This window comes from Chinchilla lanigera, unplaced genomic scaffold, assembly GCF_000276665.1.
Source record: "Chinchilla lanigera isolate Chin_1 unplaced genomic scaffold, ChiLan1.0 scaffold00014, whole genome shotgun sequence".
NCBI lineage: Eukaryota > Metazoa > Chordata > Mammalia > Rodentia > Chinchillidae > Chinchilla > Chinchilla lanigera.
The window spans coordinates 10,893,523-10,911,802 of record NW_004955415.1 but is presented as its reverse complement, the minus strand read 5'-3'; the positions used below and the strand labels follow the sequence as shown (position 1 = coordinate 10,911,802).

Below are 18,280 nucleotides of genomic sequence, written 5' to 3'. Positions count from 1 at the left end.
CTAATTAATTGAGGGAGTGTTTACTGTTTGATTCTGTTTTAACTGATGAAGAACGTGATGTAGCGGTGAATGGGTTTGATGAGAGGGTGACTAAGGCAACTAGTTTTGTTTTGTTTTTGTTTTTGTTTTTTTTTTTCTTTAACATAGTGTAATTTGGAGTTTTATTGATAGGGTAGACCAATTTATTTACCAATTTCTAAACACAGAATCAGTTAATTTTTAAAAAAATCTAACATTTTTCTGTTATATAAATCCAGAGAGGAAACAGTTCAGCCAGTAAATTTCACTTAAACATTTCTATTTATAAGACAGATAGTGAACATGAAAAAAAGTTACCAACCAAAAGATATATTTTGCTTGTTATCAATAATAGTAACAAGTATTTGCATTCCCCCTGAGTCTTATTCGTCCCATCATTCAATAATGCTTTCTCCTAGTGCGTTCTGTTAAAACTTCCTTAGTTCTACATCCCTGATACTTTCATGGCTGGCACATAATAGACACTCCATCAATATGGTATGTTTAAGAACTGTGCAGTTTAAAATGCCAAAGATTTCTCTGCTAAGGCTTCTGAATATTTTATGGTAGCAGTCTCTTTTAAAATAAAACTGTAAGAAATCGTCTGATAGGGTTTGGTGGTATTTACTCTTTAGACTATTATTATTGAAATAATCCTAATTATTTTAGGACCTTCCCTCCCAAGAGGTCAGTGCTGTGGGCATTAATAGATTATGATTCATTCATTTGTTAGAGTCAAATCTTTTCGAAATAATTGATTAGGAGCTGCCTCTACAGTTCTTAATGTATGTGTGGGAGGGGACTTCCTCTCTCTAATGAGCTGTCTTCTTGAAGGAATCCCAGCACAGATATGCTGCATGCGCTTGGGTCGGTATACCATTGTGGTTACCCTTATGGGCTTGCTTCAGAGTCGGGCACACCTGGGTTCAAGTTCAGGCTTTGGCACATAATAGCAGTGTGACATCATGCAACTAATTGCTCTGAGATTCATGTTTTGCTTTTTTCCACTTTTAAAGAGAGCCACGTGGTAGTACTTCATACAACTATAGTGATAAATGATAATTCAAGTAAAGTTCTTAGCACAGTGCTTGGCATATGAAAACTTTCAAAAAAGTTTATCTATGATTTGAGGGCAGGCAGTTTGCAACTTCTGGTGTCTCTCTCACTATCTTTGTTCTCTTACCTGTGCTTCACCCAGATTACCATAGCAAAGGATAAGGGGTGTCAGCTGCCTATGTGTCTTGAGGGGAAATGCTTCTTTGTCCCTGTGTCTCTGTCAAAAAGTGAAGCACAAAAGAAAAATCAAAAGGCTGCAAGTTTTAAGGAAAATGAAACCAAGCCTATTTTCCTTAGGGCACAAAGAATTTCTTATCCATTCTCTCTCATTTGGCTTACTTACCTGCTCTCTGTAGTCATTGGAGACTGTAATTTCATAAACAAGTGTGGAAAAGATGTCATTCTCCAAGATTATTCTCCATGGCTTTGGTCATTTCTGTGTAAGTGAAGACATCCTGAACCTTAACCTTTGTCCAGGAGCTGTTAGAAATCCGTTTTCTCAATAGTGCTTTAAAAACAAAGGGCTACTTCCTTTCCCTGGCACTTACTGCAAACTCTTTTCTCTTGTGGGTTTTTAATCTTTTCCTCAAGCCTTCATTTCCCTGTCATCCTACATAAGCATAGTGGGGTAGGTGTCACACACAGACTGTGAGAACATGTTTCTGTGGATGCTATAGCCCTTGTTTTATTCTGAACTTTGACCCTTAAGTGTATAGTAGTACTGATAGAAGTAACGGAATAAGTTCTTTTCAAGTGAGGATTTATAGTCTGGTGAATGAATAAACCCCACATCTTTGGAGATTGATTTAGAAAGAACAGTACTGTTAGATTCTGAGTGTTTGTTTCAGCGGGGTGGAGTTAGTTCTAGCATTTCCTTGTCCAATAGGAAGTGGGTGAATTGCCAAACTACTGAGATCACCATTGTTGACTTAGATTCAGGAGTAAGATTAGAGCAGGAAGGCTGTCGAGGAACCCTGGAGTCAGCGCTGGTTGTGCTTCTGCTTGCTCTTGGCTAGTGAGGAGGTGGGAGTTGACATCAGGTTCCAAGGATCCTGAATGTGTTCCTAAGTAATGGGCTGCTTTTCCTGGGCTCTTTATCGGGAGCCACACTGGGGGAAATAATGGTGGTGGGCAGCAGCTTGACCTGTTGCTTACATTGCCCCTGCAGTGGGAGTGCAGCAGCTCCGAGAAAATTGCAGACCCGTGTTCATGCTTCTCGAGCTAATCCAGCTTCATCGCTAACCAAGGGCCTATTCAGAGAGAAAAAGAAGTGCTGTATTTTAAGAACAGTCTTAGGTTTGAGCTCTAGAAGGATTTTTAAATTGTTTGCTCCTTCTCTCTGGCAACTAGAGGGAACTCCTTGGCAGATTTTCTAGAATTTGTTAGACCCTCTGTGTCTTTATCAGTCATCAGACATTCATTTAAAAGGGCAACTTTGATGATTACTAAGTAGGAAAAAGAAAATGGTCCTGATGTCAGAGCTGGTGTGTTCCTTTAGCCCTCCTCAGCTGGGTGTTTTGTGGTGGAGGTGTGATTTTCGGTGCTGTGTGTGAGTGTCTTGCTGGTAAGGTCCTGTATGTTAGCAGGGCATGTGGGTTGTTTCTTTTATTTTTAAAATAATTTGCAGCCATAGTTTTGACCCTGCTCAGTACTTCCTATCTTTTCCATCCCCCATTTGCCCCTGTGATAATGGCAGGTTTTTAGAGTTTTTGCTCTGTGCCTGAGACTTTGAAAAGTTGGATACACTTCTCATCTAATTTTTATATCATACCCTGAGTTTTAACCCTGATATCCTGGCCCACAAGTAATTGAACTGCTTTATGCTGCTCTTCTTAAAAATGCAGGTTGTAAGAGTAACATCGAGGAGCTCAGTTGCTTGTCCACCAGGACCACGCAGCTGGAAAGTACTAGAGTTAGGATAAATAGTAAGGCTAAGTTACTGGCAAGAAGTCCCATCTCTTGAGTATTTAAAACAGTTTTTTTAACTGAGATGTAGTCACAGTGGAATGCACAGTAGAATCTTGTCTATATTTTAATGACTTTACACACACTTGCGCACTCATGTGTGCCTGTGTAACCACCCAGATCAAGATATAGAACATCTGTACCCCCAAAGTTTCCTTTATGCTCTTTCCCCAGACATCACCCTTATCCTTCCCCCAGCACAGTCATTCTTCAGACTTCTGCCACCATGGAGGTGTTTTACAAGTGTCTGAACATCATATAACTGGAACCATACTGTGTGTAGTCTTTTGTGTCTGACTTCTTTTCCACATTATGTCTGTGAGATTCATTCATATTGAGGTTGCATATAGAAGTAGTTGGTTTTTTTTTGGTTTTTGAATGGTGTTCCGTTGTTTAAATGTTCAGTGCTTTATTCTCTTATTGGTAGGTATTTTTGTTGTTGAGGCAGTTTGGGGCAATTATGAATAAAACTGCAAATGTTCTAGAGTGTGCCATTTGGTGGACATAAGCTTAGGGACATATGAGAGGTAGAATTAATTGCTAGGTCACATGTTTAATTCTAGTAGATATTGCCAAAGTGGTTTTTATCAGTTTCTTCTCCCACCAGCAATCTATAGGTCCCATTTTCTCTACATTCTTGCTGCTACTTGGTATTGGTGGTCTTATTAAACTCAGGAGAGTATTTGTTCATTCACATACTTAGGAGAGTATTTGTTGTATCTCATTGTGGTTTTAATTACATTTCCCTAATGAATAACATTTTGGTTTCCTGTTTCTTATGCTTGGTAGCTGTTTGAATGTCCTCTTTTATGAGCTTCCGAGTAAGTCTTCCACTGAGTTGGATTGTTCATTTTTTTCCTATTTATTTGTAGGCATTCCTCACATATTTTGGATGTGAGTTTTGTTGGAGATATTTATTATAATTACCTTCTCTTATTCCTGTTTTCCTTTTCATTATTTTAATATTGGTGGGGGGAGGCATAAAGGAGATTAAACCTAGGGCCTTTACACTAAACTGCATCCCTAGCCTATTTTTATTTTTATTTTGAGACAGGATCTTAGTTGCTGAGTTGTCAAGGCTGGGCTTAAACTTGCAGTACTCCTAGCTCAGCCTCCCAGAGTGCTGGGATTACAGTGTGGGCCACTACACCCAGTTTAATATTATCCTTTGATGAATACAAATTCTCATTTTGATGAAGTTCAAATTGTCAATATTTTTTTCTTTATGATTAGTGCTTTTTATGTTCTCAGGGGAAAAAAAAACCCAATGCCTTTCCATCTCTTGAACATTTTGAGATAGAAAAAAAGTGGAGAACCAGTTCTGTAGAAGATATAAGCCCCAGTCACACTGGGTGCTGATGGATTCTTTTTTTTTAATTGGTATACGTTTGTGATATGAATTCCTGCTTTTTTGGATTGTCACTCAGAGTGGTATTCTGAGCTTTCGTATTTATGAAGAACTTTAGGGTTACAGAGCTCTTTGTCCTTCCATCTCACTTGATCCTGTGCAGGGGCCCATTAAGTTATTGCAGGAGTGGTTGGTTAGTTTTGACACTAGAGGACTTGGGTGGTCAACATGAGCTCCTGGGGTCAATGGGACCTTCACATTAGCCATGCCATTTTGCACAAGGGTTAAGAGATGGATTTCTTGTGCTCATGTCCTGGTTCTGTAACTTGCTAAACACAGCTACCCATACACAGTTCTGGGCTATTGCCATTGTTCTGTTATTATAGTGTCTAATAAGGTAATGATTCTTTGTAGAGCCAGAAAGAGCCCTGGTCATTTACTCCATTTCTCTTGCATTGTTTTATATTTTCCTACCTCATTCTATATCTATCCCCTCCCCATGGTTTTTGCTGTCAAAAAACATGTATACTTCAAGTGTAAAGTAAACCAACAATAGGAGAAAGTATGAAAGTATGCTGTCTTATAGAGACCTGTATGGAGAGTATAGGGTCATTGAAAGTTTTGCTGATTTATTTTGTTTTGAAGGATGGTGGTTAGTAGGGGAATAGGGAAGTGAAATACCAAAAAAAAAGGTTATTGCTTAATTCCAAAATAAAGAATATTGACCCTTTCACCTTGGTTATAGGAAATTCACACAGAAAAGATTTGTATAATTGTGATTTCAATTATAAGAAAGGAAAAGAAACAAATGGGTGTTTTCTAGATGCCTAGAAAAGAATGGTACTGCATCCACATGTATGTCCATGAGGTCCAGGAAAAGATTATGTGACCTGGCATAGAACTAAAACTGAACATGTCAGATCCACTTTATCCACCATCTTCCACCCCACCCCCACACTCTACCCTCAAAAGAGAACAAGGCCACATCTGGAAAAACCTTGTATTTTGATAAATTTTCTTGAAATAAAAACAGATCCTGTTGACCTTCCCAGTTACTGAGGCCGAGGGACCCACCCTTCACACCCTCTGAGTTTGTCTGAACTTCCTCTTTGTGGCTCTGAGTGAAAATTTCACAGTGTGCCATGAAGTTGATGTGACATCTGTGAGGGCCCAGAGATCTTGGTATTTAGGCGACTCTTGTGCTCAAACTGTTTCCTAGCAGGAAATGAACTGAAGACATGTTGGCTCCATGACCCCAGTGTAGAGGGAGGGCTAACTTTCTGCCAGAGCAAGGGCACCAGAAAAGAAAAGAGGGGGATAGGGCAAGAAGCCAGGACATGGGTCTCAGACATAACTGTGTGTAGGAATCATCTGGGGAGCTGGTAGAGATCCAGCCAAGAAGTTCAGATTCAGAAAGGTAGAGTTGGGGATCTCCAATTTACTGGACTAGCTAATTTGGAAGCAGGTACAGAGGTAAAAAGACCTTGAATAACAAAAATCCAGGTTCAGAGACTGGAGAGTTTTGCAGTAGCCTGTAGTTGCAAAGCCATCAGTTTCAAAGTTACATGCTTGGCTTTTTGAAAGGTGGAAGAGGAGAATCAATCCACCATGTCCCCATGTCAAGGGTAGTTTGTGGAGCCATGGCTGTCGGCACAGTCTGGAGACACACAGGGAATCTAGCACACTCCATAGACTGATGGTAGGAAATGGGCATTTGAGTCTGAGAATAAGAATATCTAAAAGAGGAGACAGAGGCCTTGCAGATGCTTGTGGAGAGAGGAGTTATTCCATATTTGGAGTTTTCTTTGTGTTGTGATGTCAGTGCCAAGTGCCCATCACAGGGTCTCTCCCACCCTCACACACTACCTGCTCTCTCACGCACATCCCCTCCTACACTCTTGCATCTGAACCCCCACCCTGGCGGTCCCTATATCCCCAACCCTCTGTACTTACATGCTCACATCTTTAAAAATGTTTTTCCTTAGGTGATGTTGAGAGATGACCAAGGAAAAGATGTAGATGTGGTATTTAAAATAGGTTAAACATAAACAGGCCTATCTTAGAACTGTGGAAATCAGCCAAGTGTAGGGATTGTAGGTAGGTGAGAATAAACAGGTTTGTGTGGTTCTAGTCTGGTTCAGAATCCTCAGCAGGATTCATGGATTTGATGGCAATCAGATTTTAGTTCTCACTCAGTAGATCTCCTCCTACCTTTTCAAGTTTTTCAGACTTTAAATATGACAGTTAAAATCAGTAATTCTTCACTTTTTAAGGATAGCAGTCCTCTCTGAGAATCTGGACAGTTTGAATTATTTTACCAGAAAACCACACATGTATTTGAAAGGGAAGTGGTTAATGAACAATCTGGGATCCATCTGTGGACCTTAAATAAAGAATGCCTGTTTTGATTAGCATATGACCTTCTCCTGAGGTCATTTTTATGGCACAGTCTTTTTTTCTTGTGGACTACTATTCATAATGGGCACTCCACAAATACCACTTGATATTATGTTTGCTTTCTGGAGGGTTTATGTTTAGTTGTAAAGAGCAAGTAGATTTTAGTCAGCGTGAAAAGACCAAGTTTCCATAACGCGCTTACCCCCTGATATGGTAAATATTCATTAAAAAAAACCCACACAACTACATATACTCAATATAACCATAATTACAAAGCTGATTAACTCCATAAAACATCTCCCTGTTAAAAGCAGTTTAGAAGCAATGAACTAGATATTAGGAAACTGAAAGGCTTCTAGCTTGGCTGTTTCTCCCTCTTTTTTTTTTTTTTTTTTTTTTCCTGAGTGCAGTAACTCAGTTCATAATAGGTGTTTATTGCGTTCCTCCTGTGAGTAAACACTGTGTTAAGTATTTTGGAGAATAGAGATGAATGAGATTTCAAGGAATGAACAACATCGAAAGGAATCACATTACTCATGTGTGTTCCTTACCTCTGTCTCTTGTTTCTTGCCTCTCTAAGGGAGGTTCGCTTAGGGAGTGGGGTTTGGGAAGGTAGCTTTGCTTTCTGAAACAGGAAGCTGGCTAGAAAAGCCAAGTGATGTGTGTTTCTTCGTGTTGTTGACTTCAGCGACCTCTCACAGCGTTGATTGGGTATTTCTTTATGGTTTACCTTTGTCAATCTCTATCCCTGTGGCACTGGGTTCATATCCATGTCCTTCCTTTCTCCACAGGCCAGGGGTTATCACTATGCAGGCATTGTCAGAAGAGGACCGGAGGCTCTGGATGGAAGCCATGGATGGCCGGGAACCTGTAAGTAACAATTCAGGGAAGTAGAGCAAGAATAAAGATCCTGAACTATTTGTTGGTTCCCTAGTGCAATAATTTTTGCTGCTGCTCTGAAGCCTTAGTCTTTGAGACCAGTACCAGTGGTATTTTTTTATTCCTAAAGTGATGTTTGTGGTAATAACTATTGCTCCTAATACTATTACTACTACTATTGTGTATATATAGTTCTGGAACTTGTACCTCTCAATCCTAAGGCAGAAGTTCTGCATGATGTTATACTAAGATTGCCTTTTGAAAAGGCAGGTGTAATGCCCCTAGGTTTTTAAAAGGAGGTAGAATCCAATCTGGCTTACTGAGTTTTGTTTACTGACCATATGATGCCTTCATGAAGTAGGGTACAGATCATTATTTCAAGCCCATTTTAATGGGATAAAGAATTGCAAAAGCTTATACAGATTGTGCAGCATCTCTCATCATCGCCTTCTCATTCGGTCTCCTCTTTCCATAGTGACTTATAGTTCATTATAAGCAGCAGGACATTGTTAAGGTCAGTGGAAGGAGTTAAGCCTGGTGATAAGATCTGTGTTCCCATTTCAGAGTTGCTGGCCTCAGCTGGATGATGTAATCTTGTGGTTTTTTTGCATCTTGTGGCATGTAAAAACCCACGTGAAAGCCCAGGGGAAAGTCCCAGAACAGTCTTCTTATCTTGGTGCTAAGGATCTCAACCCCAGTACTCAACGAATCTCAAGGTTACAAAAATTCTAAAAGTACTTTACAATCTAGCCATGTCTCACCAATAAAAGATAGAAAGACTCTACAGGGCTGGGAGGCCAATAACTGTTGCTGACAAAAGCACTATCAAATTGGGGATGTTTACAAGGGAAAAGCAGGTCCTGGCTTCCACTAACTGTAGGACTCTGTACATCCAGTGTAGATGATATGGATTTGTGTATGTGTCTCTTCCTCAGCCCACCCTGGTGAAGTAATCTATCAACACAGATTAATGTACTTTTCTCCTCAGCTATCTTCCACAGAAATGAAGGACTTGATTCAATCAACTAAGTATAGACAAATAAGTACTGTTAGCACAATATTTAATATAGAGCAGGTTTTAAAGAACTATCTAAAGACAAGTACAGCTGGCTAAACTATAATGAAATATTGTTTAATCTTAATTCTCTTCCTGGACTAAAATGTAAGACATCCTCAATTTTCTTTAAATATGTTGCTACCTGTAGAGATGTTCTCAAAAGCAGGTGCACATTTCTGCTTTTAGGATTTTGGGGGCACAACTGTTGTTTGGTACCAGAGGCCTTCAAAAGCAGCTTCTGGAAAGTCTTCATCTTTGCTAGCGTCGTCTACCATTAGTTTAAGCACTTTAGTGTGCATTTGTGTGTGTTAGGGGCAGGAGTGGGCATATTACATCTCTTAATTTCATTTCTTTTAGCACTTTATAAGTGCTATGATTTCACTTTATAGATGAGGTAACTGAGGTTTAGAGAAGTTAAACCTTTTGTCCCAAGTTGCACATATACTAAGTGGCTGAATAGTAGGGTACAAGCTAGGTTGCTATATAATAAAGAAACTCCACAGTATAGTAATTTAGGGAAGACAGATGCATATTCATCTCTCAGAGCCCAGAAATGGGCAGAATGACCCATGCCCGGCAGGGTCGTGCTGGCATCCTCAACCCATGACTTACCAGGTTGCTGTAGTTATTGCCATTTTCCACCTGAAGGTGGGCTTGAAAGCATCCAGGGCAAACGTTTGGAAGGACTCAGAAGTGCACACGTCACTTCCATTGGCCCAGACAATGATTTGGCCATGTCTATGTGCAGTGGAGAATGGGAAATCTAGAGTGCCTGTAGGCAGTGTGACCCCACCACTATCCAGCGCAACTACAGGAAGAGTAGATGTCCTCCACTGTGGTACAGGTAGAATTTGAACTCGTGTTTGTCCCTAGATGTATTTGTTATTCACCTTTAGTAGAGATACACTGTCAACTTGCTATATAAGAATTCTTGCTCCATTATTTTTACATACTTCCTCTGACTTTCTAGACTAACCTTTCAAACACATAAGGGAAGAAATACCCAGGATGAAAAACCTTGTCATAACATGCTATTCTTGATACGGGTTAAAAAGTCCCTCTACCATTTCCCCCTAATCTGCTGGAGTTCTAAAACTGCTTCATTAACCCCATTTTAAGCTTCCTCTTCCACCCCTTGCTACCACTTGATATTTGTTCTCTGTCTGTGTCTAATTGGGCTCTTACTAACCACTCAGTTTTCCCGTAGATTAACATCTGGCTTCTGTGGATGGAAAGTGCACTGTTGAAAAAAATCTCCTCACTCCAGAATGTACATATAAAAACAAATTTGAACACAAAACAATTCTATGTCTAGCCATGTTATAAAATTATTTCCTCACAGGAACATGTACCTTGCATTGAAAACCATACTACCAAGAGCTTTTTAGTTTCCTAAAGAGGCAGATAAACACAGGCAAATGATGGCTGCATAATTGACAGAAACACTAGGTGTAATTTTTCTCTCCCATTGCTGATAGCCTCTAGGGAACATTGCTGGAGATATACGCCCAGTCAACAATTAGCAGCTCCAGTGTTAATCACTATCTCCCTAATTAGTTAAGTCTGTTCCCTTGGGAGTTTTGGCTTTCATTAGTTAGTTCTTTCTCTTGCTAGTCTTAGAGCAGTTTCCTTGTATTAGGGATATTAATGGGGCACCTCCCTTCTGTTTTTATACTTTTATCTCAGTTGTCCTGTGACAGGTTATTGACTGTTAAAGATCAGGTTTGGTTTCTACTCTTTTTGTTTTTTTCTTGTTCAGTAGCACCTTAGGATAGTTAGTTAGGGGAGACAAAACCCTAAATGAACTCCAAATCAGTTGATTTTTTTAACCTTTTAATTAACTGTTACATAAATCAGTTTTTTTGGAACACAGTCACATTCTAGTCTAATGAAATATTGAATGCCTTATTTAGTATTGATAGACATATTAGAGGGAGAAATTAGAGGCATGGTATTACATTGAGCATTGTGGATTTTATCTGTGTAGCAAATCTCAATTATTTTTGTTGAAATGAGGAAAATCCAGTTCAAACTTTCTTGAAAAAAAGCTAGGTTAATCAGGTTATGTAACTGAAAAATGTTAGGGTATAATAGTTTCTGGCCAGTCCAAACTGAGTAACTTACATAATATTTGGAGTTGGTTTCTTCTTTTGTACTGGCTTCACTTTCCAATATGTTCCTTCCAGGAAGTGTTGAGATGCTTCCTAACTATTCAGGCTTACATCTTACTATTAATATCTGGGGCCAACAAACTTTCTGAAACTGGGTAGATGGTTTTCTAGGCTTTGTGGGCCATGTAGTAACTGCTGTAGCTGTTCAGCTTTGTTAATGTGGCTCAGAAGCAGCCATGTGCAATATATAAATAAATGGGTGTGGCTGTTTCAATAAAACTTTATTTATAAAAACACATGGCAGGATGGTTTTGGGTCGTAGGCCATTGTTGATTCCTGATTTAAGTGTTGTGAAAAGAGAGCTTTTGCACAATAATTCCAAAGAAGCTCCATATTTGAATTTTATCGAACTAAATACTTAGTCCAGAGGATGGGGATAGATGCAATGATTAGATCTTACACACTTGTCCTCTGCATTGGGAAGATTGGCTTTCTCTGACAGAAAAAGCATTGTTATATGGGTAAGGGTAGATCCTAGGTAGGCAAAAAGCATATAGTTTCTTCTTAGTCTAAGACCTATATTATGTTAATTTTTGTATTCAGGGAGCTTTTTCTCTGATATTTAGCCAAGAGTGAAAACCGCATGCTTGCCGCAAACATGCTACTTAGCATGAAAGACAACGAATGGTTTCTCCCTAAGCTTGGGGACAAGCAGGGATTTCAGTCTCACCACTCTTTTTCACCTTGGTACTGGAAGTCCTAGGTGGTGTTGTAGTCTAAGAAAATAATTTAAATGCCCTTATTTACAGATGACATGATTATCTATGTAGAAAATCCTGAAGAGTCCACACAAAATAATCTTTCTAGAATTAGCAGGTGAGATCACCCTGGTAACAGGATATGATACCCACCCCCATCAATCACATTTCCATAACTTTGCTATAAACATATGGTTATCAAAGTTGAAAGCACAACACTATTTATAGTCACTAATTCCCAAAGTGAAATACTTAGGTATAAATCTAATTTTATGCTGAAATTACAGCATTCTGATGAAAGATCTAAATAAATAGACATATTATATTCATAGATTGGAGGAATCCATGAATTGTAAAGATGTCAGTTCTGTCCAAATTGATCTATAGGTTTAATGCAATTCCTATCAAAATCTCAGCAAGATTTTTTTGTAGACATAGGCAAACTTATTGTAAAATTTATATATAAAGGTACAGAAACTAGAAGAGCTAAAGCAATTTTGAAAGAAGGAATGAAATGGGAGTAATCATTCTATCCTATTTTAAGGCTTCCTTTATGGCTATAATAATCAAGACTATGATATTGACAGGAGGATAAACATATGGATCAATGGAATAGAATAAAGAACCTAGAAATAGACTCAACACAAATATGCCCAGTTGATTTTAGGCAGAGGCACAAAAGTGAATCAATGAAGGAAAGAGTTTTTTTTGAACAAATGGTGCTTGTTAAAATAATGGATCCATAACCATCCCCTAAAGAACCTTGATCTAAAGCTCATATCTTAAACAAAAATAATTCAAAATGTATCATAGCTTTAAGTGTGAAACTTTTAGAAAAACATACAAAATTGTTGGGATGTAAGATTATGTGAAGAATTTATAAATATGATACCATAAGCATGACCCATAAAACTTAAAAATGGATACATTTTTCTTCAGAAAAATTGAAAACTTTTGCTCTGGGTGTGAAACATTTGTTAAAAGGATGAAAAGATAATCTATGAAGTGGAAGAAAATATTTGCAAAATATTGGCAAAACATATATCCGATAAAGGACTCTTACGACAGTTAAAAACAAACATCCAAGTGTGAAGTGGACATAGGACTTGAAACATTTTGCAGCAAAGACATGCAGTTGACAAAAAGAAATGCATGTGAAAACATGTTCAGTATCATTAGTCATTAGGAAGCTCAGTCTGAAGCCACAGTGAGCTGGCTCTACAAACATATCAGATTAGCTAAAATTAACAATAGTGAAAATATAAAGTGATGGTGAGGTTGCAGAGAAACTGGATCCACTTATACTCTGCTGGTGGGAATGTAAAATGATACCACCACTTTGGAAAGTCACTTGGCAGGTTCTAATAAAATTTAATATGCACCTATCATATGACCCAGCAGTTGCTCTGGGGCATATGTCCCGGAGAAAGGAAAGAGTTTGCTCATACAGAAACTTGGGAACATATTTTTGTAGCAGCTTTCTTCATAATAGCCCCAAACTGGAAACACTGCACACGTCCTTCTGTGGAGAATTGGTTAAATAAACTGATACATCCATACAATGGCAATAGAAAGAAACTATTTATACACCAGTTGGGTGAATCTCAAGGGCATTATGCCAAGTTCAAAAAAGTCAGCCTGAAAAGGATATATAATATGTTTCCATTTTATAACACCCTTGAAAAGACAGTTATGGGAATGGAGAATAAAGTAATGATTTCCAGGGGACAGGGACAGTGGGAGTGGAGAGCACCATTTCGGTGATGGCGCAGTTCTGTTTGTGGTTGTGGCGACTCTGAAACCAAATCGAAGTTTATTCTGTACAATTCCTCACGCACAAATGAGTGCATGTACAGACTGGTGACCTAATTACTGCCAAGGGTCCTGCCTCCTAATGCATCAATTATAATAAATTTTGGGGAAGCACAGGCATTCTGATCATAATACTCACCTGCCTTTGTGGGTATTAATAAATCCATATTATTTAATATTTTCATTACCTTGCTCATTTTTTGGGTCTGAGTATAGCACAGAAGTCCTTTTGGTAGGATTTAGCATTTTCTGCAAAACTTGGGTCATTACTGACTCCATCTTCATACCACTGGCTTTATAGACTTGGGCCCCTTAGTTAAAATTGGATTACATGTCCACTTTTAACCTTTGGACATTATTTTTGTCTTTATTAGTTTAGCTTAACCTTTGGAGAGTAGGATTAGTTGTGAGCGGAACTTTGAGCCTTCGCTGTTGAATTCTTTGAATTTTTCAGAGTCAGCATGTGTTAATTTTGTTATTAAGTAACAAACACAGTGGAGACCTCTCTGTGAGTTATACTTACTCTTTTAGATGTCTCTGATTTTTCCTGTGTGATTGGCATTGGCTACAATTATACTGTCGTGCTTAGATTTGGAGAGCCTTCCACCCCTATTGTAGCTGTAAAGTTTAGAAGTCCCTTCCTCTTCCTACAAATGCAGTATATGTCCTTCCACTGCTTCTTCTGTGCATTGGCCATATATTTGTGAAATAGAGAAATGAATTATTTTGTAGAACTTTTGATATGGCTTTATTATTAAACCTTTAATTTACTAAGGTTAATAAATCTAAAGTCTTTGACATTAGATTGTTTTCAGCTTTCCATCCCTTCATTACAAACAATGATGGAATGAAAATCTCTTTATGAATTTCACTATTTTATGCTATTAGAGCATTTTTCCCCCTGAGATACATACTCAGTTGAATTGGTACGTTGGATGGTGTATACTTAATATTTTAATAGATATTACCAAATTATTCTCTGCATCAAAAATTCCAGACACGAAGGTACTCTTTTTCTCTATAGTTTTAATGTTGCGTATTCTGAGTTTTCGTGTATATGTGTGTCAGTCTGATAGAAATTGTATTGTGCTATCATTTCCATTTCGTAAGTTACTAATGAGATTGAAATTCTTTCTCAGGTTTATTGGTCATTCATATTTCTTCTTTTTCCACACAAAAATGTATGTTAAAATGCTTAAGACAGTGCCTGGTATGTGATTTATGCCATGTAAAATAATATTAACTTCTTTTTCAGTTTTCTGCTCTTGTGATTATACTCATCATTTTTCTTAGCTTTGCTTTTAAGAGCTCAACGTACTATCCTTTCTCCTAATGCATCACTAATGATCAGTGATCTTTTCCTAACTGGTAGGACTTTTCTAATTTGTTCCTTCAGGCCTCTCTTGTTTTCTAGCAGTCCAGCCCACTGGTCAGGTTTGGGTAATGAGTTATGGAGGATGTTCCAGCTGCACACTTTCCCCCTCACACTTGAGCTGTTGTCCTGGCTCAGCAGGCTGCTTGATCCAGATGGGAGCCTATGGGTCTCCCGCACCTCTCTGCCCTAACAGCAGCAGTCAGCAGTGTTGGATGTCCCCAGGCGCTGCTGAAGTCCTTCCATCTCCCCATTAGGAAACAACCCATCCTTGTTGAGGGCGCCCCAGGAGCCCTCCTGTCTAACCCCTGCCAGAGCTGTGAGGCCCAGTTCTCCCGGGCATGGATGTGGTCCTCCAGCTGGTGTGTGTGTGCTCCCTTGGCCCTTCCACCTGCAGTTCCATCTCAGAGAAGCAATGGAAGATGCCCGCTCTCTCTATGCCTATCCTAGAAGACAGTCATTGGTTGGCCTGCTCTCTAGTTCATTAACCCAATGGCCTGTTTTGCTTTTTTCCTTTTTCTATTCCTTATCCTTTCTCTCTTCCAAAATAGAGAAGTTCCATTCTCTCCTTCGTGTCCTATGTGAACTACTGCCGAGCCTCCACTGACGAGGTTGACATGAGTAAGGCTATAACTCTGAAGCTCTCTATCACCAGTTAGTGTTCACTTGAGTCAGAAGTAAGACCAAGTTAAGAGTTCACTGTTTTGTTTCCTCCATCTGGGAGATGACATCTTGGCAAGTTAAGAGTTTTTCAGAGGCTGTGTGTGTGTGTGTGTGTGTGTGTGTGTGTGTGTGTGTTTGTTTGCAAAAGCTCACTGAAACAAATGGAACTTTTTGTTTTGAAATCATTTCAGAGTTACAAAAATATTACAAAGAATTCTCAAGCACCCTTCACCCAGATACCCTAACATTAATGCCTTACGTAACCACTGTGCAATTATTAAACCAGGAAATTACACTGATACAATATAATTATATATTTCAGAATTTACCAATTGTCCCATTTATATATATGTATCTATATATTTATATAAATATATATTGTATCAATATATATATTTCTATATTTCTGTTTTATTTATTTATTTTTTTCTGGTCAGGACCCAATTGAGTTTCACATGGTGGCTTGGCTTTTTAATGGACCGTTACCACCAGCTGATGTCCATGTAGTTGAACATCCTATCTCTATTCCTACCTTGGAGTATGTTTGGGGACTGTTGCCAGTTTTCTCTCTCTTTTTAGGTAATAACTCGCAGCATCCCACAATTAAAACCACTTAATGTTTTTCTTCTTTCAAAGATTCTCTGGTACATGTTTAATTTCAGGTATGTAGATTTCCTCATGATATATCTATTTCTGTTTTTTTAAAATATATTTTTATGTTTAATTTACAAACATGTAAATGTACATATTGTTGGGTTACGTTGTGGAATTTCTGCACATGCATGCAATGCTTCATGAATATATCAGGGGAATTGGCATATCTGTCACCTAAGACACGTGTCCCTTCTTTGTGTTGGGAACATGGAGAATTCTCTCTGCTAGCTATTTTGCAATACGGAGGTCCTGCCAACCATAGTTATCCTACTGTGCTGTGGAATGTTTGAAGTTATTTCTTTATCTAACTGCACTCCTGAATACATCCCTTTCTTTTGAATATTTTGTCTTCTATCCAGTCAATTCACATCATATATTTTTCCTTGTGCCGTTTTCTGTTTATTATCTTTCCTGAGTTTCTTGTTTAAAGATACTTGAGGCAATAATATGATCTTCATAGACATTCCCCAGCATGACCTCTCATCTACAGCAGCAGCACCAGTGACTGTTGGAGCTCTCTGGGGCAGTATAGCAATGATTTGTGGAAGTGGAGATTATGGTTGGATTAGCTTCAGGATTTTTTTTTCCCGTTCTGTGGGAAAGGCGGTTGATTAAAAAAATCTTTCAAGAGTGACTTTGTTCATTTGAAAAATGATTGAGCTGGATCTTAGGTCCATTTGTATAGCTTGTTCTTATACTCTAAAAGCCAAAAGGTAGTAGAATTTGTTCATGATCCAAAAAAAAATGGTATTTAAAAATATGTTGACAGAAAGACCTGGAGGCATTTTGAGTATTAGGAAGTCGGTGAATTAGGTTGTTTGCTTTGTGGTGAGGTGTGGAACAAGATAAGCGTTTTTGAAAAATTATGTTTGGGTTTGCTGACTTGGGCTCCAGCATGGTTAAGTCAGAAGGGCTCAGGATGCCAGTGTTACCACATTCTTTTTAGTTGTGTTCCAAAAAATCCTGCCCCATGACCCTAGAAGAAAATACCAGAACAAATAAACACATCCTAAAAGCAAAGTCATTTTCTGGTGTGGTTTAAAAAATCTTCCCTCTTGGTTATCCAGAACACAGTGCAGACGTGCAGTCCAGTGGTCACAGTCAAAGGTGGAGCAGAAGGACTGTTGCCCCAGCACGCCCAGCCAGCTGCCATGGCTCCACACAATGTGTGGTCTTGTGCCAGTGCCCAGAAGATCAAGGTTTCCCCACTCACTACCCCCTTACTTTTAAAAATAGAGAAAGGAGTAGGGAAACCGAGTACCATCCCCTCAGGTGGAAATATGCTCTTCTGCAGTTATTACTAGTTTCATTTCCACAATAGATATAAAAAGCTTTATCTCATTCAAACTAAGAATATCATCATCGTTCTCAGGGTAAATTGATGTGTAGTTTTTTTTTTTTTTTGGTTTTTCTCCGGTACCGGGAACCGAACTCACGACCTTGTGCTTGCCAGGCAGGCGCTTCTGCCGCTGAGCTAAATCCCCAGCGCCTGATGTGTAGTTTTTTAGGGATGGTGATAGTGGTGGTGATGCACACCATTGAAATATATATTGGAGTACTTTTTAACTTTCTCTCTTGAGACCACTATGCTGAGATGACTGTCATCTTTCTCTGTGGTCATTGATGGTGATGGGAGGCAGGCATTTGGATGGATAATAATACCTTGTTTTGGTTATTTCTCTACCTCATTCATACCTCTGTGTGTTGCATCCCAGAAGATGCTGACTTACTGAGAACAGGCCTTGGTTGTGTCCTTCATATACAGTAGTTAATGTTGCCTATATATGAACACTTGTGAAATATAATAACGACTCACTGTTTATTGAATTAGCTTGGAGGCACAAGTCAAGCAGGGTTTCTTATCTAGTCTAATACTGAGTTCATTTTTTGAATGTCTTAGGTTCTAGTCATTATTGAACTACTATAAGTAGAAATGATGAAGGCAAAGTTCTTGACTTTTGTGTTCTTTACTATAGACTCAGTACCTTGAATACTGATCATTACATGTAGACTGTAAGATCATTAAGCATATAGATTGAGAATCCATGCTCAGTATGTTATTTTGAAAGAATGGCTAAGTAGATGGGGAAGGGGAACTCAAAGGCTTGTTTCTCCTTTTAGTCATAGACTTGCTTCCTTCTCTAGTTCTTAGTGACTGTTGGTGTGTGACAGGTATCAGTGTGATGCACC

At 38.7% G+C, this 18,280-nt stretch overlaps 1 protein-coding gene across 1 annotated transcript in view; it reads left to right on the top strand.

Moving 5' to 3' along the window:
* Arhgap26 (Rho GTPase activating protein 26) overlaps positions 1-18,280 on the top strand; it is a gene marked incomplete in the record, with an annotated part of 431,142 nt that overhangs the window by 154,749 nt on the left and 258,113 nt on the right. Inside the window, 1 exon segment of the mRNA XM_013512302.1 lies at positions 7,576-7,654. Coding sequence (XP_013367756.1) covers positions 7,576-7,654 — 79 coding nt within the window.